At 65.0% G+C, this 23,858-nt stretch overlaps 1 protein-coding gene across 2 annotated transcripts; it reads left to right on the top strand.

The window, feature by feature from the left end:
• Positions 1-1,570: 1,570 nt before the first annotated feature.
• On the top strand, positions 1,571-20,001 carry FASN (fatty acid synthase). 2 transcript variants are annotated; one of them, XM_042966039.1, is made up of 42 exons: positions 1,571-1,792; positions 3,481-3,614; positions 4,363-4,515; positions 5,674-5,847; positions 5,947-6,147; positions 6,287-6,409; positions 6,496-6,611; positions 6,722-6,856; positions 7,490-7,952; positions 8,044-8,231; positions 8,400-8,589; positions 9,325-9,419; positions 9,530-9,664; positions 9,749-9,952; positions 10,138-10,253; positions 10,517-10,692; positions 10,776-10,967; positions 11,051-11,131; positions 11,250-11,429; positions 11,660-11,839; positions 11,919-12,122; positions 12,599-12,903; positions 13,203-13,595; positions 13,678-13,842; positions 13,925-14,043; positions 14,153-14,307; positions 14,438-14,641; positions 14,816-14,966; positions 15,050-15,228; positions 15,336-15,455; positions 15,629-15,751; positions 15,876-16,099; positions 16,202-16,403; positions 16,510-16,661; positions 16,772-16,863; positions 17,050-17,201; positions 17,296-17,541; positions 17,781-17,969; positions 18,283-18,513; positions 18,637-18,860; positions 18,952-19,050; positions 19,182-20,001. In XM_042966039.1, exons 2-42 carry the CDS (start codon positions 3,488-3,490, stop codon positions 19,569-19,571), a joined length of 7,548 nt encoding a protein of 2,515 aa, XP_042821973.1. In that variant the 5' UTR covers positions 1,571-1,792; positions 3,481-3,487; the 3' UTR covers positions 19,572-20,001. The 2 variants fall into 2 exon arrangements, with proteins under 2 accessions (XP_042821973.1, XP_042821972.1); XM_042966038.1 differs by lacking the exon at positions 1,571-1,792 and having other exon boundaries at positions 2,304-3,614.
• The last annotated feature ends 3,857 nt before the right edge of the window (positions 20,002-23,858 follow it).

The following is a 23,858-nucleotide window of genomic DNA, read 5'->3' as shown; positions in this document are numbered from 1 at the left end:
AGCCCCCATCACCTGGGCCCCTGGCAGGCAGCAGTGAGCAGCAGGAAGTGAGCCTGGGATACTTTAAGTCACCAAAAGTCCGGAGTATTGTGCAGCACGGTCCAGCCGGTCCTGACCCGGGGTGCAGGATATCTGAAAAATTATTAAACCGGAAGAGAAAAAAAACCCATGGGAAGGTTGTTCAGGACATTAATTCAACTGTTGGCCTTAGGGCCCTCCCCACCCCTTTTCCTGGTGGGAAGCCCCCAGGGACAGGATGCCACCCGAGAGACTGGAGCATCCCGGCACCCAGCTGCCAATGGGACCTAACGGGTCTGGTGAGCACTGTGGGACATGCAGGGGCACGTGGCCAAGTGAAGCTGTGTGGTCGGGACTCACGGTGCCAATCCCGTTCTGTGCTGTCCCTGAGTGTCCCTAGCCAGTGTCCTGCTCCACACAGCTCCTGGGCTCCTGAAAGCCAGGCGGAAGGGGTCGCCATGGAGCCCAGGGAGTAGCGTTTGATTTCCAGACAATGAGGTGGCTTCGAAGCAGCAGCGGGGCTCTGGCCATGCAAGGGACCGCTAGGGGCTCTTCTGGCCTCACAAAGAGCCCTCGTGGGGGCCCATCAGGTGGCCCGGCCCTGCTGGGCATGGTCGCCAGGGCTGGATGGCGGTCGTCCTGGACTCTCAGGTGACCCCTAGACGGGCCGCCTGTTTCTTTTTGGTCTGGAAGCCTAGGTCTTTTTGCAAGTTCGGTAACCACGTGAGCAGGGAAAAGGCGCCCAGACACAGGGTTTGAGACTCCGCCGGTTGTGTGCGCGCCCGTGGGGGCGAGTGGCCACGTGCGCGCGCGGGTACCTCTGCCCGTTGGAGGGGGGGCCTTTGTTCGCACCGCGCCAATTGGTGTCCGTGCCACGCCCCACCCCGCGGACTCCGGGAGCCAGAGGGGCGCGCGCGCGCCGGCCCGCGAGGTTGGGGAGGCCTGGCCACGCCGCGCTGCGGTGACCGGCAGTGACCCCGCCCGGGGCGCCCTCGGCAGGGGTCAACGACCGCCGCGCCGCCCGGCCCATCACCCTATCGCTTAGCAACGCCCACTCGTGCGCAGCCATTGGGCCGGCGCGCACGCCCCCGGCCCCCGATTGGCCGCGGCGACGAGAGGGTCCCGCCCACCCCCACCCCCATCCCCCCGGCCCGGTTCCGCGCGGCCAGATCCGGGGCCCGTCCGTCCTTCCGTCCTCTCGGGGGTCCGGCCGGCCCCGAACGTGCCCCCACGATGACCCCACAGTGGCCCAAGCACATCCCCGCCCAACTTCACCCGCGCGGCGCGCACACGTGGCCCCCGCGGCCCGAGGACGGGGGGCGGCCCCGGGAGGGGGCGGGGGCCTGCCGCGGGCTCAATCCCCTGCGCTTGCGCGTGCGCCGCCGGCGGTTCCGCGCCACGGGCCCGGGGGGCGGGGCACGGAAGCCGGGGGCGGGGGTGATGCGGAGCCCCCCGTGGCGCCCCCCGGGCGCCGGGTCCCCCAGCCCTGCGCGCCCCCGCGCCAGGTCCCGGCGGCGCGGCGGCGCGCCGCATCACCCCACTGGCGGCGGCGCGCCGGGTCCCGGGGCGCAGCCCCGACGCTCATTGGCCTGGGCGGCGCAGCCAAGCTGTCAGCCCATGTGGCGTGTCCGCGCGGGGACGGCCGCGGTTAAATAGAGTCGGCGCCGGCCTAGAGGGAGCCAGAGAGACGGCAGCGGCCCGGCTTCCCCTCCGCCGCCGCGCTCCATCCTCGCGCCCCGCCGCCCGCTCCGCCCGCCACCCGCGCCCAGACCAGGTATGAGCGGCACGGCCGGGCTCGGGGCCCGGGGGACGCCCGAGGGGAGAGGTCGGCCGGCCAGGTCGCGGGCTCCGAGTCCGAGTCCCCGGCCTGGGTGATCGGGGCGCCGGCTTCGGGCGCCCGGAGGCCCGGCGGGGCAGGTGGGCGATGGCGAGGGGCGCACGCCCGGGCGCCGCGAACAGCCATTTTGGTTGCGGGCTGGGCCACGCGGGCTTGGCCGCCGACCCGTTCCGCCCGCGGCACCCCCCGCGCCCGGTGCCGGAGGGACGCGGCCCAGCGCGATCCAGGACTCCGGGAGCACGGCGGGGGTGGGGGGGGCACCAGTCTCCATCACGTGGGCGCCGCGCGGAACCCCGAAGTTCTGGAGGGCGGGCTGGCGGTGGCGGCGGGGCGAGGTCGGCGCCGCGGGGTCTCCAGCCCCTGCCCGGGCCGCGCCGGACTCGGCGTGAATAGCAAGTAGGGAGAACAGCGGGCGCGCTCAGGGGGAAGCTGCCGCCCGGGCGCTGGAGCCTCCGGGCCGCCAAAGGGCTCTTTATTCAGCGCCGGGGGTGGGGGCTCCCTCCCGGCCGGGACTCGGGGCCGCCGCGCCGCCCAAGGAAGACGCTGCTTTCGGCTCACGCGCCCTTGCTCAGAGGGACCCGGAGACCCGGGAGGGCGGCGGGCTGCCGTGCCTGCCGCTCATCAGTGCCACGAGGCCTTCGGGCCTTGGCGGAAGTTGCCAGAGTAACCCTGGCCTTGCACCCTTCTTCAGGGGCTGTCCAGCGGCCCCGTTCCTGGACCCCTAAGCCCAGGGTGGCCTGGGCTTTCTCTGCAGGGGGGGCCTCGGGGACCTTAGTCCGGATGGCCAGGCAGGCTGTGTGGAGTTAGGCCAGCAGTGTCCCTTTGCCTCCTCACCTGCACAGGTGTGCGGGCCTGGGCAGCACTTGCAGGCCAGAACCAGGAACGATTCTGCCTGCTGGAGGGGCTAGACTGGCTGGGTGGGCCCAACTCTGGGCAGGGGCCGTCTTTTCCCCAGAGCCCTTCGAGGTTTAGGTGCAGTTTGAGGGCTGCCCTGAGTGACAGTCGGCCCCTGCCCCCAGCATGGAGAGCGGCCTGGGATGCACTGGAGTGCAGGGCCCACTGGTTAGAGTGGGTCGGCGTTCCCCCACTGCCATATCTCCTTTCCTCAAATCTCGGTACCCTTTCTTTTTTGTTTGCTTAATTCACCGGGTTAGCTCTTAACAGATCGAGTGCCCAGCGGTCTGGTCTTAGGAGGAGTTCGGCCCTTCTGGGATGGCCTTGCCTGCTGCCCTCTGTGAGGCCCTCTCCCAGGAGCACCCCAGCGGCAGGTTGCAGAGGTCGCAGGGACTGTTGGGGTCCAGATATGAGGCAGCAGGGCCATGGGGGGGGGGGTCACCCCAGGCCAGGGCCCCAGAAGTGCCAGGCCAGTGCCAAAGGCCAGAGGGTCCAGTCGTCCCAGTGAAAAGTAGGGGCTGGCTGGACCAGTGTGGACTCCCCCATGCACCTGAGGCGTCTGTCCTGGCCGGCCCAGGGCGCAGGAGCTGGCCTCCTGGATCTTGGTCTCACCGCTCACAAACCCGTAGGTGGTGCTGTGGGGTTAGAAAGCCAGGGGAGAGGCTGCAGCCTGGTGGTCTGGCAGCCGGATATGACCAGCGCCAGGCCCCCACATTACTCCCCCTGCACAGAGCAGCCATGGAGGACGTTGTGATTGCTGGCATGTCCGGGAAGCTGCCCGAGTCGGAGAACATGGAGGAGTTCTGGGCCAACCTCATCGGCGGCGTGGACATGGTGACAGACGATGACAGGAGGTGGAAGGCAGGTGAGCGGGTGGTCCTGAGGCTCCCCTCCCACGTGGACGCCCCTCTCCCGTGCTTGCTGTGGGTGCAGCCTCCCGGCTGCCCGGAGCAGACCAGCTCCAGCCTGAGTCCCAGTCCTAACTGCAGAGCCTTGCTGCCCGGAGGGGCCTCGGAGCCGGGGACTGGGAGGCCGGGGGCCAACCCGGGCGTGCGTCCGCCCATGTCATAGTCAAGCCAGGTGATCTGCTGGGGGAGCAGAGCCGGGGTGAGGCCAGGCGGGGAAGGTGCTTCTGGCCCCGCCACCCACTACTCTGTCCCTGCCGGCCCACGAGTCCCGGGCCGTCAGATAAGACACCAGCTCTCTTGGGAAGCTGGTCTGACTCCCTCCCGCCCAGTAGGATTTTTTGCAGAGCGGCTCTACCTGATCTACGGGATGTGAGTCAGCACGGTAGAGTCTGGCCCGATCTCAGCAGCCAGGCAACGGCAGGCCAGGCAGAGAGGGTCTCCAGCTAGGACAGCGGTGGGTTGGGGGAGGCACCGTCCCCACTGTGCCCTGCTCTGAGGCCCGCCCAGTGGGTCCCCTTCTCAGAGCACGGCTGGGGTCTTAGTCGGCCACGTGGTGCCAGTGGCACCCCAGGCCCAGCAGCACTAGGCCCTGCTTCTGGGGCTGCTGCCTGGTCCCCCTGGAGAGCTTGCGGCCTCCCCATCACAGCAGGGACTTTGCTGTCGGTCACTCGGGGCCCACAGCCCTCCACCTGCCTCTGTCTGCAGGACTCTACGGCCTGCCCAAGCGTACCGGCAAGCTAAAGGACCTGTCCAAGTTCGATGCCTCCTTCTTCGGGGTCCACCCAAAGCAGGCTCACACGATGGACCCCCAGCTGCGCTTGCTACTGGAGGTCACCTACGAGGCCATCCTGGATGCAGGTGGGTCCTTGGGAGGCCGCTGGCCAACTGTGGCCACCTCAGGGCCGGGGGCCGGTCTCTGCAGTCCCCGCTCCCCCAGAAGACACGACAGCGTTACCCTTTCTCGCATCTAAAAGCAACCCGTGCTCAGGGTAGAAGTGTCACAAAGCGCAGAAATCCAGGCAGAAGCAGAAGCCACCGTGGCTCTCCTGGGCCCTGGTCCAGGGCCAATGGTCTTGGGAGGCGTAGGCCTGTTAGCAGGTCGGGGGTTTCACAACTGCACACCAAGGTGTCCCTGACATGCCCAGGTGGCCCAGTTTCCTCCCTCCCCAACGTACAGCTGATCTCGGGGCCCCGGTGGAGTGCCAGGCAGGGCAGGAGGCGGGATGCTGCCCCCAGGACTCCCACTCTCCACTCCTCTCTCTGGGCCGTGTCTGGCCTTGGACGGGTACCTCAAGGCAGCTGTCCTTTGTCACGGGGAGCACACCTGTCCCTGCCGCCCCAGGGGCATGGAGAGGAGGCCAGCCATGTGGGTGTGGTGCCTCGGCAGGTGGGGGTGGGGGCCAGTCCTGGCCTTTCGGCTCTCTCACCCTGCAGCAGGTGCCGGCCGGGCCCGGGGCCCGACCTGCACACAGCACCTTGAGGCGAAGGACGGGCAGAGGCTTCCCACTGCCCGGACCCCACCCAGAGACCTTGGACGCCATTCCCCAGGGGCTGGCCAGGGTCCCTCCCTCCTTTCCCAGCCTGGACACTTAGCCTTTGTCTTCCTCTGTCTCCTTATCTCAGCCCGTCCTAGAGTAGGCTGCCCTTGGTGCTTGGGTGCTCATTGGTCATCGGGGCTTGCCAGACCCTGCTGGTGACACCAGGGGCCAGGGGAGTATCCTGGGGACAATGCTGCCTTCTGTCCTTACCTCCAGCTGTCTCTGGCCTCTGCCTAACCCCAGAGCCTGGAGCCCCATCTGTCCCTTGGGCCCCTGGTTCCTCGTGACCCACTTATCTGTCCTCAGCCCTACCTGGGCCGGCTGTCCTGCTCAGGCTCCTCCAGAGTTAGGCTGAGATGAGGTCCCCCCCACACCCAAGCCAGAGAGGCCGAGAGGTGAGGCCTCGCCCCTGGAGTGGGTGCGGGCTGGGTGCTCTCTAGCAGGCCTGGCTGCCAGGCTCTACCATTGTCTCCTGCAGGCATCAACCCGGCTACCCTGCGAGGGACACACACAGGCGTCTGGGTGGGCGTAAGTGGCTCGGAGGCCTCAGAGGCTCTGAGCCGAGACCCCGAGACTCTCCTGGGCTACAGCATGGTGGGCTGCCAGCGGGCTATGATGGCCAACCGCCTCTCCTTCTTCTTTGATTTTAAAGGTGGGTCCCCACCCGGCCCCTCCCGGCCTCTGGCTCCCCCCAGGAAGGGGGACTGGGGCGAGTGGTGGGGGGCGCCCTGTTAGAGCCTCTCGCTTGCAGGGCCCAGCATCGCTCTGGACACAGCCTGCTCCTCCAGCCTGCTGGCCCTTCAGAACGCCTACCAGGCCATCCGCAGGGGAGAGTGCCCCGCAGCCATCGTGGGCGGCCTCAACATCCTGCTCAAGCCCAACACCTCCGTGCAGTTCATGAAGCTCGGCATGCTGAGCCCCGACGGAACCTGCAAGGCCTTCGACGAGTCCGGTGAGCTGCGGGCGGGGGGTGAGGGGGCCGCCGGACGGTGCTCGCACCCCGGCTCCCATCTGACGCCAGCTCGCCCAGCTCCGCCCCGAGCTCCCGGCCTCGGGGGCCTGGCGCCAACACAGGTGTCCTCTGCCCTCAGGGGACGGCTACTGCCGTGCGGAGGCCGTGGTGGCCGTCCTGCTGACCAAGAAGTCCCTGGCCCGGCGTGTGTATGCCACCATCCTCAACGCCGGCACCAACACGGACGGCTGCAAGGAGCAAGGTGGGTGCGGCTGGGGGCCCGAGGGGCCAGGCCAGCCCACCGCAGGCGGTCGGCGGCTGGGGACTGAGGCCTGGCTCTTCCCGCAGGTGTGACCTTCCCCTCCGGGGAGGCGCAAGAACAGCTCATCCGCTCGCTGTACGAGCCGGCTGGGTTGAGCCCAGAGTCCCTCGAGTATATCGAAGCCCACGGCACAGGGACCAAGGTGAGAGCCACATCCACGCCTCGGTCCTAAGAGGCGCCTAGGTGGGGTCCACGCCTCGCTCCTAAGAGGCGCCCAGGTGGGGTCCTGACCTTCCCTTTTGTCCTCTGCAGGTGGGGGACCCCCAGGAGCTGAACGGCATCGCCCAAGTCCTGTGTTCCTCCCGCCAGGAGCCCCTGCTGATCGGGTCCACCAAGTCGAACATGGGGCACCCGGAGCCCGCTTCAGGGCTCGCGGCTCTGGCCAAGGTGGGTGGGCTGGTCTGGAGCCATCCCGCGTGCCAGGCAAGGCTGTGCCGTGGGGTGCCGGCCATCGAGGCCCGGACAGCAGGGCACGAGTATAGGACAGGTCTTTACCCTGGCTCCCTGTGGGTCAGACCCTCAGCTAGGTGAAGTGGCTGGGACGCCCCCAGACAGGTGCCCCATCCTTCACCCCCCCTCCTCCCCCCGCCGCTGCCGCCGCCGCCGCCGCCGCCGGTCCCACAGCCTCCTCACCAGCCAGTGGGGGCTGGGTGGTCTGTGGGGAGACCAAGCAGTGGTAGTTTCCGGGTATGGTGGGGGCTTCCTGACGCTCTCAGCTCCTTCGGGCTGACACAGGAATCTGTTTGTAGTTCCTGCAAGGATCGGGACTAGGGGTGAGGCCTGGGAGGGACCTTTGTGTCCAGGTCCCCTAGCCCATCAGCCTGGAGGGTCAGTGGGGCCCCAGGTGAAGGCACAAGGCCCAGAGAGGGGAAGGGGCGTGTGGTTAGGTCACCGGGTCCCTGTGCCACGGCAGGGTGAATGTGGGGGGCAGGGCCTGTAGTGTGGTCTCAGGAGGGGGAACCCCCGCCCCAGGTAGGGAGTGTGAGGTCAGCCGCCCCACCAACTCCGAGCCACCCACAGGTGCTGCTGTCCCTGGAGCATGGGCTCTGGGCCCCCAACCTGCACTTCCGGAGCCCGAACACCGAGATCCCCGCGCTCCAGGACGGACGGCTGCAGGTGGTGCAGCAGCCCCTGCCCGTCCGCGGAGGCAACGTGTGTATCAATTCGTTCGGCTTCGGCGGCTCCAACGTGCACGTCATTCTCCAGCCCAATCTGCGGCTGCCCTTGGCCCCCACCCGGCACGCCTCTCTGCCCCGTCTGCTGCGGGCCAGCGGACGCACCCCGGAGGCCGTGCACTGCCTGCTGGAGCAAGGCCACCGGCACAGCCAGGACCTGGCCTTCGTGAGCATGCTCAATGACATCGCGGCCATCCCCCCCACCGCCATGCCCTTCCGGGGCTACACCGTGCTGGGGGGCAAGGGCGGCAGCCAGGAGGTACAGCAGGTGGCCGCTGGCAAGCGTCCGCTCTGGTTCATCTGCTCGGGTGAGGACCCTGCTCCCCAGGCCCTCCCCGGCGGGTGCGCGGGTGGTCAGGGCTGCGCGGCCCCCACCCCTGACGCCTCTCGCTGGAACAGGGATGGGCGCACAGTGGTGCGGGATGGGATTGAGCCTCATGCGCCTGGGCAGCTTCCGGGACTCCATCCTGCGCTCCGACGAGGCCGTGAAGCCCTTGGGACTGCAGGTGTCTGAGCTGCTGCTGAGCACAGACGAGGCCACCTTTGATGACATCGTCCACGCCTTCGTGAGCCTCACCGCCATCCAGGTGCACCTGCGGGGCCTGGGGGCCGGTGGGCAGGACGAGAAACCGTGGGGAGGGGAGCGGGCACCGGGCTTGACAAGGCTGCTGTGACCGTGCATGTGGCCAGCCTGGTGTCCCCAGGACTGGCATGATGTGTTGTGTTCCACCCCCCCCCCCCAACCCCACCCCCAGATCGCCCTCATAGACCTGCTGAACTCCATGGGTCTGCGGCCCGACGGAATCATCGGGCACTCCCTGGGTGAGGTGGCCTGCGGCTACGCAGATGGCTGCCTTTCTCAGGAGGAGGCCATCCTCGCCGCCTACTGGAGGGGCCAGTGCATCAAGGAGACCAACATCCCACCGGGGACCATGGCGGCCATCGGTGGGTGTCCCCGCACGGTCCCCCATCCCGTGTGGCCCACAGCCTTAAGGGTGTCCAAGGAGGTCTGTCTTCCTAGCACTCCTGGTACTCACGCTGGGCAGAGGCGGGGTCCTGGGGGGGCCACACTGGCCGCCGTCCTCAGAGCAGAGTGACAGACCCCAGCACCCTTTCAGGACCCGCCGTAGTGGCCTCCCACGCACCCTGGCCTTGACATCTAGCACGTTTACTGAGGCGCGTTTGTAAATGCTGGTGCCGTTTCCACGCGCCTGAGCTGAAGCCAGGTGGGGACAGCTCTCCCCTTGTATACACACACACACACACACACACACACACACACACACACACACGAAGCCCCAGGGTTGTCGGGATGGTTGGTCCTGGCTCTCCTCCTCCGGCATCTATTCCTGGAGGCTTCAGGGGAAGGGGCGGACGTGATCATGCCTCGGGCAGGCTGGGAGGGGCACCTCAGAGAGCCACCGCCCTAAAGAGCTGGCAGGAGAGGTGTTAGGAGCCCAGACCTAACTCCCAGGCCCGCTCCTGGCCTGTGGGGCACCAGGGAGGACACCTTCCCCTGAGATCAAACACAGCAGGAGTGAGAGCGGCCCATAAAGGCACCGCTCCGCGGCTGTCATTACCATACCCCTGTCATTAGGGCCCGCCCTGGGCAGTGTCTTGCTCTCGGGCAGGGCCCCCTGGCTCCCCGCAGCTGCCCCCTGAGGCCGTCCCTGCCCACAGGCTTGTCCTGGGAGGAGTGTAAGCAGCGCTGCCCCCCTGGTGTCGTGCCCGCCTGCCACAATTCTGAGGACACAGTGACCATCTCGGGACCGCAGGTGGGGCCTAGGAGGCGAGGCTTGTCCCCAAGTCCCTGCTCCGTCCCTCAGGCGCCCTGGGGGGACGGCCCAGATCCACTCGTCCAGCCCCCTGACATCTCCGTCCCTAGGCCGAGGTGGCTGCATTCGTGGCGGAGCTGAAGCAGGAGGGTGTGTTTGCCAAGGAGGTGCGGACGGGCGGCATGGCCTTCCACTCCTACTTCATGGACTCCATCGCCCCCACATTGCTTCAGGCCCTCAAGAAGGTGGGCTGGCCACCCTTGGGCTCCCCGGAGGCGGGGGCTCCCGGAGGCAGGGCAGCAGAGGCCTGACCCACGTCCTGTGCACAGGTGATCCGGGAGCCGCGGCCCCGCTCGGCACGCTGGCTCAGTACCTCCATCCCCGAGGCCCAGTGGCAGGGCAGCCTGGCCCGCACGTTCTCGGCGGAGTATAACGTCAACAATCTGGTGAGCCCCGTGCTGTTCCAGGAGGCGCTGTGGCACGTGCCCGGGGACGCCGTGGTGTTGGAGATCGCCCCCCACGCCCTGCTGCAGGTGCGCGCTGGTGGGAACCGGGGTGAGGGCAGCAGTCTTGGCGCGTTGGGGCCAGCGGCCAAGAGAAGCCGATGGTCTGGGCCCCGGGGGCAGGGGGACCCAGTCAGGAAGGCCAAGCCTGTCTGCCGGGCCCGGGGGTCAGTGGGGGACCGAGTCAGGAAGGCCAAGCCCGTCTACTCTCCCAGGCCGTCCTCAAGAGAGGCCTGAAGTCCAGCTGTACCATCATCCCTCTGATGAAGAAGGACCAAAGAGACAACCTGGAGTTCTTCCTCAGCAACGTGGGCAAGTTGCATCTGCTGGGGTGAGTCGGCCGCCCCTGCTGGGGGACCGGGGGTCTGGGCGGGGGTGCGTCCATTCCAGGCTTGTCCCCCATAACGAGGTGTGTTAACCAGGCCGCAGAGTGAGGTCTTCTCCGGGAAGTGGGCTGGCAGGTGCTGAGCCCTCGCCCTACCCTGGCCTTGCCCCGGGTCTTCTGGGAGACGGCTGGCCGTGGGTAGGACAAGGTAGCCCCAAGCAAGGCCACCTGGCCTGGGCGAGCCCCTCAAACCTTTGCCCCACCCACAGCTTCGATGTCAACCCCAATGGCCTGCTTCCACCCGTGGAGTTCCCGGTGCCCCGGGGCACTCCTCTCATCTCCCCTCACATCAAGTGGGACCACAGTCAGACCTGGGACGTCCCCACCGCCAAGGACTTCCCCAGCGGCTCCAGTGGCTCCTCTGCCTCCACCGTCTGCAACATCAGTGAGTCGGGGCTGAGGGGGGGCGGGGGTGGGTGGCGAGGGTGCTCCCTCCTGGGCACCGGCACTAAGGCCCGGCCCGTGCAGGCATCAGCCCTGAATCCCCTGACCACTACCTGGTGGACCACTGCATCGACGGCCGCGTCCTCTTCCCCGCCACCGGCTACCTGTGCCTGGTCTGGAAGACTCTGGCACAGACCTTGAGTCAAAACATGGAACAAGTACCCGTGGTGTTTGAGGACGTGACACTGCACCAGGCTACTGTCCTACCCAAGACCGGTGAGACGGGCTGGCCGCCAGGGCCGGGGTGGGAGGGCTGGCCGCTGACCCCCGCCGCTGATCTCCCGCCTTGCCGTCCCTAGGGACCGTGCCCTTGGAAGTACGGCTCCTACAGGCTTCCCGTACCTTCGAGGTGTCTGAGAACGGCAACCTGATAGTGAGCGGTGAGCAGATGGTGCCTGGCCCGGCTGCAGGGTCTCCACTGGGCTTGGCCTCCGAGGGGACCCTTGGCTGCCAGCTCCACTCCACCCGCCCACAGGCTCTCCTGTCCCCCACCTGTAGGGAAGGTTTACCAGTGGGAGGACCCCGACGCCAAGCTGTTCGACAGCCGGGACGGCCTGGACACCACGGACCCCACAGCTACGTTCCACCTGAGCCAGAGGGACGTGTACAAAGAGTTGAGGCTGCGTGGCTATGACTACGGCCCTCACTTTCAAGGCATCCTCGAGGCCAACCTCGAAGGTAGGGTGCCAGATCCCCCCTCGACACTCCAGGAATGGGCCCCAGGGCCACCTCCCTTAGGGCCGGACCAAGCCTGACCTGCCACCCGGCCTCCAGGTGCCCAAGCCGCGTGGAGAGAGGGCTGTTCTGGGTGTGAGGGGCCACCAAGGGCGCCTGGGTCAAGGCATGCGGGGGAGAGGGTGCCGTGAGCCTGAGGCCTGCCCAGCCAAACTGACGGCCCCTCTCCACAGGCAACGCGGGCCGGCTGCTGTGGAAGAACAACTGGGTGACGTTCCTGGACGCCATGCTGCAGACATCCATCCTGGGCCTGGCCCAGTGCGGCCTGCGTCTGCCCACCCGCATCACCTCTGTCCGCATCGACCCCGCCACCCACCAGCGCAGGGTGTACTCGCTGCAGGGCGAGGCCCAAGGTAGCCCCGCGCCCCAGTGCCCGCACCCCTGTGTCCCTGCACTGGGCACTGCCCGTGCTCACTCAGCCTTTCTCTGCAGCGGTCAACGTGGTGGTGAACAGTTGTCTGAACAGCACGGTGGCCGGCGGCGTCCTCATCTCGGGCCTCCACGCCTCGATGGCCCCACGGCGGCAGCAGGAGCAGTTTGCGCCCATCCTGGAGAAGTTCTGTTTCACGCCGCACACGGAGGAGGGGCTCCTGGCTGGAGACACGGCCCTGCAGGAGGGGCTGCGGCTGTGCAGGGGTGAGGCCCAGCCCCCCACCGGGACCCCGCCGTTGCTTGCAACCTGCTGCTCCCCAGGGGCCTCGACTTGCCTCCTCGAGAGGCTCCCGGACTTCAGGGAGAGCACAGGGAGCCAGGATGGATTCGGGCCACCCCCACCCCAGCTGTGTCCCGGCCAGCCGCCTGGGTGTGATGCCCACGGTGGGGCCCGGCCCCACAGCCCACCCCCTGTGGAGCGCTCGCACCCGTGCAGATAGCTGGGGGGTGGTTGGTGGGCTGGGTGCAGCTGGGGAGGTCAGGGTCCCGAGGCCACTCTCTGTGGGGCTCACACCTCTGTGGGGAGCACGGCCCCCTTGAACCCCTCGGGAGGCTACTAGCTCCTAGCCCTAGAGGGCCGGACTGCCCAGGCAGTGGGCATTTGCTGTGGGGGCGGGGGGAGGGGGCTCGGGGAACACTGGCCCAGCTGAGACCCCTGTCCGGTGCCCGTCCCTCCCCAGGGCTGGCACGGGCGCTGCAGACCAAGGTGGCCCAGCAGGGGCTGAAGATGGCGGTGTCTGGGCTGGACGGGGCCCAGGCCCCCCAGGAGCCTCCAAAGCAAGGCCTGCCCCGGCTGCTGGCGGCCGCCTGCCAGCTGCAGCTCAACGGGGGCCTCCAGCTGGAGCTGGGCCAGCTGCTGGCCCAACAGAGGCCCCTGCTGCAGGACGACCCCCTGCTCAGCGGCCTCCTCGCTTCCCCGGCGCTCAAAGCCTGCGTGGACACCGCCCTGGAGAACATGCCCGGCCTCAAGATGAAGGTCGTGGAGGTGGGTGCCCGTCCGGACAGCCCAGCATAACGTGTGCGGGCCCAGGCTGGGCAGACCAGACCAGTCCGCGAGCTCGCCCGGTCAGAGGCCGTGCTGCCCTTCCGTCCTTTGCCGTCCTGCCCCGAGCGCCGAGCAGCGGGCTCGGAGAGGGGATTCCGTGGGCGCCGCAGACGGGGCTGACGCTAGCCGGCGGTCTCCTGGGCCAGGTCGGCGGGTGGGCCCTTCTGGCAGACGTCGCCGGCCTGCGTCGGGACGCCTGCCTGGTGGCGGCCGATCCAGGAAGCTGTCCCCACCTCCAGGTGCTGGCTGGCGATGGCCACCTGTATTCTCACATCCCGGCGCTGCTTAACACCCAGCCCATGCTGCAGCTGGAGTACACGGCCACTGACCGCCACCCTCAGGCCCTGGAGGCCGTGCAGGCCAAGCTGCAGCAGCACGGCATAGCCCAGGGCCAGTGGGACCCTGCAGACCCCGCCCCTGGCAGCCTGGGCTCAGCTGATCTCCTCCTGTGTAACTGTGCGGTGGCCAGCCTCGGTGACCCGGCCACGGCCGTTGGCAACATGGGGGCCGCTCTCAAGGAGGGCGGCTTCCTGCTGCTGCACGCTCTGCTCAAAGGACACCCCCTTGGAGAGACGGTCGCCTTCCTCACCTGCCCCGAGCCGCGGCGAGGCCAGCAGAGCCTCCTAAGCCAGGTGCAGGGGTGGGGCGGGGCCGGGAGGCCGGGGGGTGGGGCCGGGGGGCGGGGCAAGCACTGACTGCTCCCCCCACGTGCAGGACGAGTGGGAGAGTCTGTTTGCCGGGGCGTCCCTGCACCTGGTGGCCCTGAAGAGGTCCTTCTACGGCTCTGTGCTCTTCCTGTGTCGTCGGCCGGTCCTACAGGACAGCCCTGTCTTCCTGCCTGTGGAGGACCCCAGTTTCCAGTGGGTGAACTCCCTGAAGGTCAGTCTCGGCTGGGCCCCCCAGCACCATGTGCCTGGGCCTGGGGACCCTCCCGGAGGCCAACCCCTCTGTCATCCTGCAGAACATTTTGGCCGACTCCTCCCAGCAGCCCGTGTGGCTAACAGCCACCAGCTGCCCCGACTCAGGCGTCGTGGGCTTGGTGAACTGTCTCCGCAGAGAGCCTGGCGGGCACCGGATTCGGTGAGGGACTCGACACGGCTGCACGCCTTCTGCCCTCCTTCACCTTCCTGGTGCCCCCCCCCCAACCCCACCCCACGCAGCCTTGTCTCACCTGTGCGGCTGCCCACAGGTGCATCCTGGTGTCCAACCTCAGCAGCACGTCCCGCACCCCCAGTTTGGACCCCGGCTCCTCGGAGCTGCAGAAGGTGCTACGGGGGGACCTCGTGATGAATGTCTACCGAGACGGGGCCTGGGGGGCCTTCCGCCATTTCCCCCTGGAGCGCGGTGAGTCTCCCCCCTCCCCCCCCCCACCGGCTCCTTGCCTTATAGCGGGGGGGGGGGGCTGAGGAGGATGGGGGGCTGGAGACCCTGCCTGGGAAGCCCCCGTGGCAGCCCCGCCTCCTGTCACCCCCAGGCCTGCCAGAGGAGCAGACCGAGCACGCCTTCGTGAACGTCCTCACGCGGGGGGACCTCTCCTCCATCCGCTGGGTCTGCTCCCCTCTGCGTCACACCCAGCTCACCGGCCCCGGCGTCCAGCTCTGTGCCGTCCACTATGCCTCCCTCAACTTCAGAGATATCATGCTGGCCACGGGCAAGCTGTCCCCTGACGCCATCCCAGGTACGGGCCGGGTACCACGGCACAGCCAGGCCCAAATCTCCAGGTCAGCACCCGGGAGGAAGAGGGCTCCTTGCCCCGCCAGCGCTCAGCGACCTGAAGGCCACTCGGGCCTGAGCTTGTACCCTGGGCTCCCCTAGGGAGACGCACGGCTCACCCCCCACCGTCTGTCCCCAGGGAAGTGGGCCCTCCGCAACTGTTTGCTGGGCATGGAGTTCTCTGGCCGAGACGCCAGCGGCAAGCGTGTCATGGGGCTGGTGCCCGCTGAAGGCCTGGCTACCTCCGTCCTGCTCTCTCAGGACTTCCTGTGGGAGGTGCCCTCCAGCTGGTGAGTCTGTGGGGCTGCGAGTCCAGGGCCCCACGGCCACGGCTGAGGCTGTCCTGAGCTGACCGCTTGCGCCGTGCCCGCAGGACCCTAGAGGAGGCGGCTTCGGTGCCTGTGGTCTACACCACCGCCTACTACTCGCTGGTGGTGCGGGGGCGCATGCAGCCCGGGGAGACGGTGCTCATCCACTCAGGCTCGGGCGGCGTGGGCCAAGCCGCCATCGCCATCGCCCTCAGCCTGGGCTGCCGCGTCTTCACTACCGTGGGTAGGTCCACCGGCCCTCCAGGGAGCCCGGGGCTGCCCACCCCCCACCCCCGCCCCCCCGCCCCAGCCCTGCAGGCTGGCTCACCGGGACACGCCTCTGCCCGCCAGGGTCAGCCGAGAAGCGGGCGTACCTCCAGGCCAGGTTCCCCCAGCTCGACGACACCAGCTTCGCCAACTCCCGGGACACGTCCTTTGAACAGCACGTGCTGCGGCACACAGCAGGGAAGGGTGAGTGGCTCGAGGGCCTCCGGGGGCGTCCTCGGCACGTCCCTCTGTGTTCTCTGCCCACACCCCTGCCTTCTCCTCTCCCCTTCCTCACCGGCCCAGGCAGCAACAGGGCCTGGCCCTGCGGACCTGGGCCAGGTGTGATAGTGAGGACCCCTCTTCCCCCCGCCCCCAAGGTGTGGACCTGGTCCTGAATTCTCTGGCAGAAGAAAAGCTCCAGGCCAGCGTGCGGTGCCTGGCCCAGCACGGCCGGTTCCTGGAAATCGGCAAATTCGACCTTTCGAACAACCACCTGCTGGGTGAGGCGAGCAATGGACAGGGCGGGCGGGCGGGCGGGCAGGTGGCAAGAGGCCAGCGGGGGGAGGGGGTGCGGGGTCCACAGGGTAGGCTGTGGGCCGTGAGCCCTCCCGTCCATCCGCCCAGGCATGGCCGTCTTCCTGAAGAACGTGACCTTCCACGGGGTCCTGCTGGATTCGCTCATGGATGAAGGCGGGAACAGCTGGCAGGAGGTGGCTGCGCTGCTGAAGGCGGGCATCCGGGACGGCGTGGTGCAGCCCCTCAAGTGCACCGTGTTCCCCAAGGACCGGGTGGAGGACGCCTTCCGCTACATGGCCCAAGGGAAACACATCGGCAAAGTGGTCATCCAGGTGAGGAGGGGGCCCGGCTCCCCCCGCTCCCCCCGCTCCCCCCGCTCCCCCCGCTCCAGCCCCAGGGGCAGCGCTCGAGCACGGCTGCTGCTCGGACTGCAGGTGCGCAGGGAGGAGCCGGAGGCGGTGCTGCGGGAGACGGGTCCCACCCTGATGGCCGCCGTGTCCAGGACCTACTGCCCGGCCCACAAGAGCTATGTCATCACCGGGGGCCTGGGCGGCTTCGGCCTGGAGCTGGCCCAGTGGCTTGTGCTGCGAGGGGCCCGGAAACTCGTGCTGACCTCTCGCTCTGGGATCCGCACAGGTGAGCAGGCCTGGGGCTGCAGGGGGCACCCGGTCAGCTCGGCCCTTGTGTGCTCTCCGGGTTAGGACCCCCGGTTGGCCCGACCCCACTGCCCTGTGTCCCACAGGCTACCAGGCCAAGCAGGTCCGTGAGTGGAGGCGCCAGGGCATACAGGTCCTGGTGTCCACCAGCAACGCCAGCTCGCTGGATGGGGCCCAGAGCCTCATCGATGAGGCCACGCAGCTGGGGCCCGTGGGAGGCGTCTTTAACCTGGCCGTGGTGAGTGTGATTCTGAAGGGGCCGGAGCCGGCCACCCAGGGAAGGTTCTCCCAGGCCGAGCCTCCAAAGCCGTGAGGTCGGGGCAGGTGCTGAGGGTCCCTCGTCCCCAGGTCCTGAGAGACGCCATGCTGGAGAACCAAACCCCTGAGCTCTTTCAGGACGTCAACAGGCCCAAGTACAGCGGCACCGTGAACCTGGACAGGTGAGGCGGACGAGCCCCCGTCCCGTCCCCATCCCCCGACACGGCCTTCCCACGGCCGCCCGGGGACCAGGCCACAGGCCTCCGTGGGGGCTTAGGGAAGCGGAAGCAGACGGGCAGGTGGGGACCCTTGGGCGCGTCGGCAGGTGGGCTGGGCCAGCCAGCAGGGTGTGACTCGAGCGCCCACAGGGTGACCCGAACTGCGTGCCCCGAGCTGGACTACTTTGTGGCCTTCTCCTCCGTGAGCTGCGGGCGCGGCAACGCCGGCCAGACCAACTATGGCTTCGCCAACTCCACCATGGAGCGCGTGTGTGAGAAGCGCCAGCACGACGGCCTCCCGGGTGAGCCCGTCCACTCCTCGCCCAGCAGCCCCCACCTGCCGCTGCCCCCCCTCGGGCCCACACTCACCCCGGCCCCCCTGGCCCTGTCCCGTAGGCCTCGCCATTCAGTGGGGCGCCATCGGTGACGTGGGCATCATCCTGGAGTCCATGGGCTCCAACGATACGGTCATCGGCGGGACGCTGCCGCAGCGGATTGCCTCCTGCTTGGAGGTGCTGGACCTCTTCCTGAACCAGCCCCACCCCGTCCTGAGCAGCTTTGTGCTGGCCGAGAAGAAGGCCACTGCCCACAATGACAGCAGTGGCCGGCAGGACCCGATGGAGGCCGTGGCCCACATCCTGGGTGAGGGAGACGCCTTTCCATACTGGCAGACGCTCTGCTCCCCCGTGCCTCAGTTTCCCCGGCTTTAAGAGAGGCCCTGCCTTTTCGCCAAGGGAGGGACGGGCACCAGGGGTCCGCACAGAGCCGGGTGGGGGTTGCATGCCAACCGCAGTGACGCGGCCCTCGCTCCAGAGACCTGGCCCCTGAGGCGTCCGGCCCCGCTCCCCATCCCGAATTGCCAACCGAGCGCCTGTCCCCAGGCATCCGAGACTTGGCCACCGTCAACCTGGACAGCTCGCTGGCAGACCTGGGTCTGGACTCGCTCATGGGCGTGGAGGTGCGCCAGATGTTGGAGCGCGAGCATGACCTGGTGATGTCCATGCGGGACATCCGGCAGCTCACGCTCCGGAAGTTGCAGGAGCTTTCCTCGAAGGCTGGCACAGCCAATGGTGCGTGACCGCAGGGAGAGCAGCTGGAGGAAGGGGAAGTCCCCTGGGCCACCGTGGCCCGTGCTCCTCTTACGGGGTCTGGGGCGCACGTGCCTTGAGTGGCACCAGGGCCCTTCGGTGCCATCGGCCCATGGGCAGGTCAGGTTCGTCCATCTGGCCCCTTCCTGAGAGCCCTCAGTGGGGCCTAGTGCCGCCCACCCCCCACCCCAGTCCCGTAGCCTGGGTCAGCTGTGGGGGAGGGGGCGGGGGGGTGTTCACACGCCGGGGGACCTGTGTGCCCCTGGCCCTCCTTGACATCCGCCCCTCCTCGCAGAGCTGGCAGCCCCCACACCCAAGGAGGACACCCCTGCCGGCCAGCAGGCCCAGCTGAACCTCAGCACCCTGCTGGTGAACCCCGAGGGCCCGACCTTGACACGGCTCAACTCGGTGCAGAGCTCTGAGCGCCCCCTGTTCCTGGTGCACCCCATCGAGGGCTCCATCACTGTGTTCCACAGCCTGGCGTCCAAGCTCAGCATCCCCACCTACGGCCTACAGTGCACTCGAGGTGCGACCCGGCCAGCCGGGCTGTCTCCAGCCCCTGATGACGCGGGATGGCGTGCCTGTCCCCGCCCCTGCTCCCCGGGGGAGGCCCCTCCTGCCCACGGCTGAGCCTCCTTCTGCCCCACAGCCGCGCCCCTGGACAGCATCCAGAGTCTGGCCGCCTACTACATCGAGTGCATCAGGCAGGTGCAGCCGGAGGGGCCCTACCGCATCGCAGGCTATTCCTACGGGGCCTGCGTGGCCTTCGAGATGTGCTCGCAGCTGCAGGCCGCGCAGCAGGGCCCCACCCCCGCGCACAACAGCCTCTTCTTGTTCGACGGTTCGCACGCCTATGTGCTGGCCTACACGCAGGTGAGGGTCCCGGTGGGGGCGGCGGACTCCCGACCCCACCCCCAGGGTCCCGGCCCGGCCAGCGGCTCCAGCAGCCCCCCTTTCCCCGCAGAGCTACCGCGCGAAGCTGACCCCTGGCTGTGAGGCCGAGGCCGAGGCCGAGGCCATGTGCTTCTTCCTGCAGCAGTTCACCGACATGGAACACAACAGGGTGGGTCCCGGGAGCCGGCGGGGGGGGGGGGGGGGGGGCGGCAGCCCGGAAGCCCACCCTCCCCCACAGCACAGTCTCCGGGCCCCACCCCCGGCCCCGGGCAGCAGGTGGCTCAGAGACCCTTCCCGCAGGTGCTGGAGGCGCTGCTGCCCCTCGAGGGCCTGGAGGAGCGCGTGGCGGCCACCGTGGACTTGATCACGCGCAGCCACGCGGGCCTGGACCCCCGCGAGCTGAGCTTCGCGGCGCGCTCCTTCTACCACAAGCTGCGCGCGGCCGAGCAGTACACCCCCCGGGCCACCTACCACGGCAACGTGACGCTGCTGCGCGCCAAGACGGGCAGCGTGTACGGCGAGGGCCTGGGCGCCGACTACAACCTGTCCCAGGTGTGCGACGGCAAGGTGTCCGTGCACGTGATCGAGGGGGACCACCGCACGCTGCTGGAGGGCAGCGGCCTGGAGACTATCCTCAGCATCATCCACAGCTCCCTGGCCGAGCCGCGCGTCAGCGTCCGGGAGGGCTAAGCGCCCCGGGGCCCAGGGAGGGTCCTGCGGGTGGGACCGCCCGGCCCAGACCCCTGCCCACGGCCCGCCTCTCCTCCCCACGCGACCGCGGGCCTGGGGCGGTGGGCGGATGGGGGGCTGTGCCGCCGACTCGGAGACCTGCCTCGGTCTGTGAAGAGTCGGCCTGGCCGCCGGCCGAGCAGAGCCTTGCGCGCCGCGCGGGGCCTGCCACACAGGCCTGTTCCTCGGTTCTCCATATGATTCTCCTATTTATTGCGTCGCCCGGGAAACGCCAGGGCCTCGTCCACCCTGCGCAGGCCGGCGGCGCGGGAGCCCCAGCCCCGGGGCCCCCATGATGCAGGGGCCTGCGGAAGGGGGCAGCCCCGGGGACACCCGCCCTGTGTTCGTCTGTGTTCGTTTTTCAAAAACATGATTCAAATTGCTGCTGGAATTCTGGAATTTACTGTACCCGTCAGTGTAAAGAACCATGTCTGGATCCTGTTCGGTTTTTACACCAACCTGGTACAAGCTGCTGTCCCACAGAGCCCCCCCCCCGCCCCCCCAATTAAACCCACGTGAGCTCCAGCCTCCAGTCACCCTTTCTTCCCTCCTCTGACAGCTGCTGTGGGGCCAGTACCGTCCCCCCACGTCCCTGGGGTCCAGAGGGGATGCCCCCATGGTCCCCGTAGCCCCCTGCCCGCAGGACCGTGCCTATGCGTGCTCGGAGACAGGGACAGCACCAGGCTGCAGAAAGGCTGGACACCGCCTGCAGGGCTGGGGCGGGCGGGGCTTTGCCAGAGAAACAGAACCGGCAGGAGAGTCTTGTCCGCTATCGTTGGGGGCGTTCAAAAGATCAGCCGGGGCAATTTTTGGATTGTTCCTGGGCTTCTTGTCAGAATTCCTTATTCCTCAGGGAAACCTTGGGATTGTTCTCCAGGGTTTCAGCTCATTTGAGGTGGCTTATCTCCGTTACTGAGAATAACCTTTACTTGAATTCAGTTGGTCATAGGTATGAGTCTCCTCACCTTCCCAGCGGCACCTAGCGTTGGCGTAACTGGCCAAGCTGAACGAGAGACTGATCAGTTTAGGCGAAGGTACGGACGCTGGATCAGAGGGTATTGGAGGGGCAGGGAGGTCCCCTGAGCATCTGAATCCCAAGAGCTAAGGGGTGAGGTGGACACCAGTGGGTTTGTGGGCAGAGCGTTCTGGGCCGACTGGCGGAGATGAGCACAGAGAGCTGGCGCCTACGATCAGGAAGCCAGGGCACAGAGGCTCGGGCCCAACTCTAGGTTTCAAAAAGGATCTGTTGAACCCAGAAACAGACCGGGGGCCCTACCGTGTTCCTCAGAGAGCTCAATATAGATAGGATTCCCGTGAGCCAACAAATCCACTCTGAGGTACATACCCCCAAAGAATTCTAAACAGGCTCAAACATGCGTGTATATCGCTGTTCACAGCAGCATCACGGACAGTGGCCAACACATGGACACAACAGAAAAACGGATGTAAAAGTGTGGTGTGTTTGTGCCTGGAATGTTGTGCAGCCGTGGAAGAGAATGTTCTGGTACACGCTGTGTGGATCTAAAACCATGCTAACAATAGTGGAAAGATTGCTGGAGTAGGATTATCAAAGATTTCAGAGGAAAAATACACTGGGGACAGTTAGTTCATAATGACAAAAGAGTCAACTAACTGAAAGGGTATGACGATCCTGAACTTTTATGCCCCGTAACAGTTCCCAAATACAGGAAGCAAAGGTTGTAGGTCAGAGAGAAGAAACATGCAAATTCACGAAGTTGGAGGTTTCAAAAGCCCTCTCTCCTTTACTGGTAGAGCAAGAAGAAAATGAGTACAGAAGACTTGAACCAAATGACCAACCAACCAACTTGCCCTAATTGACATAGAACATTCCACCCAACCACAAACTCTTTCCAAATTCACATGGAAAGTCCACCAAGATAGTACACGTTCTGGGTCATAAAACCAGTGTCGGTAAGTTTAAAAAAATCAACTTCTATAAAATGTTTTCTCTAGTCACAATCAAATAAAATTAGCATCAGTAGCAAAAAGAGCCTGAGAATATCCTTGAGTGTTTAGAAACCGAGTAAGAACTCTAAAAATACAGAGGTTAAAGAAACTGGAAGAGAATACTTTTTTGAACTGAGTGAGAAAATGGCAGAGCTGCATCTGTGGTACTTGCAGAAGAGACCGCACGGAAGGCCTGCGGCAAAAAGGAAGTTTCTCAAAATGAACTAACCTTCAGAAACTAAAAAAACACAGCAAACGAGACCCAGACTGAGGAGAATAGCGGAAATAGTACACACCACAGTCCAAATCCATTAGATAAAATACAGAAAAGTAACAGGAAATTAGTGAAACCAGAAGCTGCTTCTTTGAGAACCAATAATACGTAAACCGGATTGAACTGGAAAAAAAAATAAGGACACAAATGACCGTCATCGGGAATCACCGAAGTGTCGCTAAGATTCTACACATGTTAAAAGACTAATAAAGGAATGTTATGAACAGCTCTATGCCAAACAATTGGACGACTTAGATAAAATGAAAAAATTCCACACGAGATGTAATCAAGAAATCGACCACCCAAGTAACCCTACATCTATAGAAAAAAGCGAGTTCGTAGTGAAAAACCTTCCAACAAAGAGAACTCCAGACCGGAATGACAACTTTTCCTGCTGGAAATTTAAGAAAAAGACAATTACCCACTCTATCCAAACTCTTCTTGAATTTTGGAAAGGAAACCAGTCTCAATAAGTTCAAAAGAACTCAATTTACAGGATATATTTTGGGGACATGTTAGTCTGTTCATGATACTCTAGACTGAAATTCATTTCCCGCAGCTCTAGAGGCAAGGACTTCCAACATGAAGGTTCCTGCCAGTTTGGTCCCAGGTGAGGGCTCTCTTCCTGGCTTACAGACGGCTGCCTTGTTGCTGTGACCTCACCTGGTAGAGCACAAGCAAGGCAACAATGTACAACTCTTCTACGAGGCCAGCATTACTTTCATACAAAAGCTAACAGACATTGCAGGAGAACTACAAATATCCATCATGATCACACATGCAAATATTCTATGCAAAATTGTGGCATACAGAATCACATGTTAGAGGACACTACATCACGACCCAAGGGGGTTTATCCTAGGAATGCAAGGCTGGTTCAACGTTCAAAAAGCAATCGATATAGGGGCGCCTGGGTGGCTCAGTCAGTTGAGCATCTGACTTCGGCTCAGGTCATGATCTCACGGTTTGTGGGTTCAAGCCCCGTGTCTGGCTCTGTGCTGACAGCTCGGAGCCTGGAGCTGCTTCGGATTCTGTGTCTCCCTCTCTATCCCTCCCCGACCAGTGCTCTGTTGCTCTGTCTCTAAAAAGTAAATGTAAAAAAAAAAAAAAATTTTTTTTTAATCAATCAATATAATTCACCACATTCATGGCCAAAAAGGGATTATCCCATTGGGTGCAGAAAACAGCCTGTGCTGAGCACAGATGTACAAAACCCAGCGCCTCCTTGTGAGGAAGCTCTCAGCTGGCTAGAAACAGGAGACCTCCCAAACCCAATGAAGGGCCTCCATGAAAACTGCAGCTGCCACTGTTCCTAGTGGCAAAAGGGCAAATGCTCCCCCTGCAACCAGGAACAAGGCAGAGACCCACAGCCCCACCACCTTCAGTCAACGCCATGTTGGAAGCTCTAGTCCGTGCAGCAAGTCAAGGAGCAGAGATGAAAGGCATAGAGACTAGAAGAGAAGAGATCAAACTGTCCCTACTTGCAGACAACATGGTCACCTTTGCAGAAGAGCTGATGGAACCCCACAAAAACCTGGACGTAAGAAGTGAGTTTAGCAAGACTGCAGGAGAGATCGGTATACTAAACCCCATCTCATGACTACATACAGGGGATGAACAGGCAGATGTTGATGTTAAAAAATCAATACTATCCACAACAGCATCCTCCAAGGAAGAAACAGTTCAGGATAAATATGATGGAGGTGCAGAAGGGTGTTTCCACCGCTGAGGAAGATCAGAGAAGGGAGTAGGGAGATGTGCTGTGCTCGTGGATTAGAAAACTCAATGTTAACATGTAAATTCTCCCCAAAATGACCTGTAGGTTTTTAAAAATATCGTATTTATAAGCAGTCTCTACACCCAACATGGGGCTCAAACTCACAACCCAGAGATCAAGAGTCAGACACTCCACTCATGGAGCCAAATACAATCTCTATCAAAATCTGAACAGACTTTAGGAATTGACACGCTGATGCTAAAATCTGTGTCGATGCCAAGGACGCAGA

The sequence above is a fragment of the Panthera tigris genome, chromosome E1 (genome assembly GCF_018350195.1).
Source record: "Panthera tigris isolate Pti1 chromosome E1, P.tigris_Pti1_mat1.1, whole genome shotgun sequence".
NCBI lineage: Eukaryota > Metazoa > Chordata > Mammalia > Carnivora > Felidae > Panthera > Panthera tigris.
This window is presented reverse-complemented; position numbering and strand designations above follow the sequence as displayed.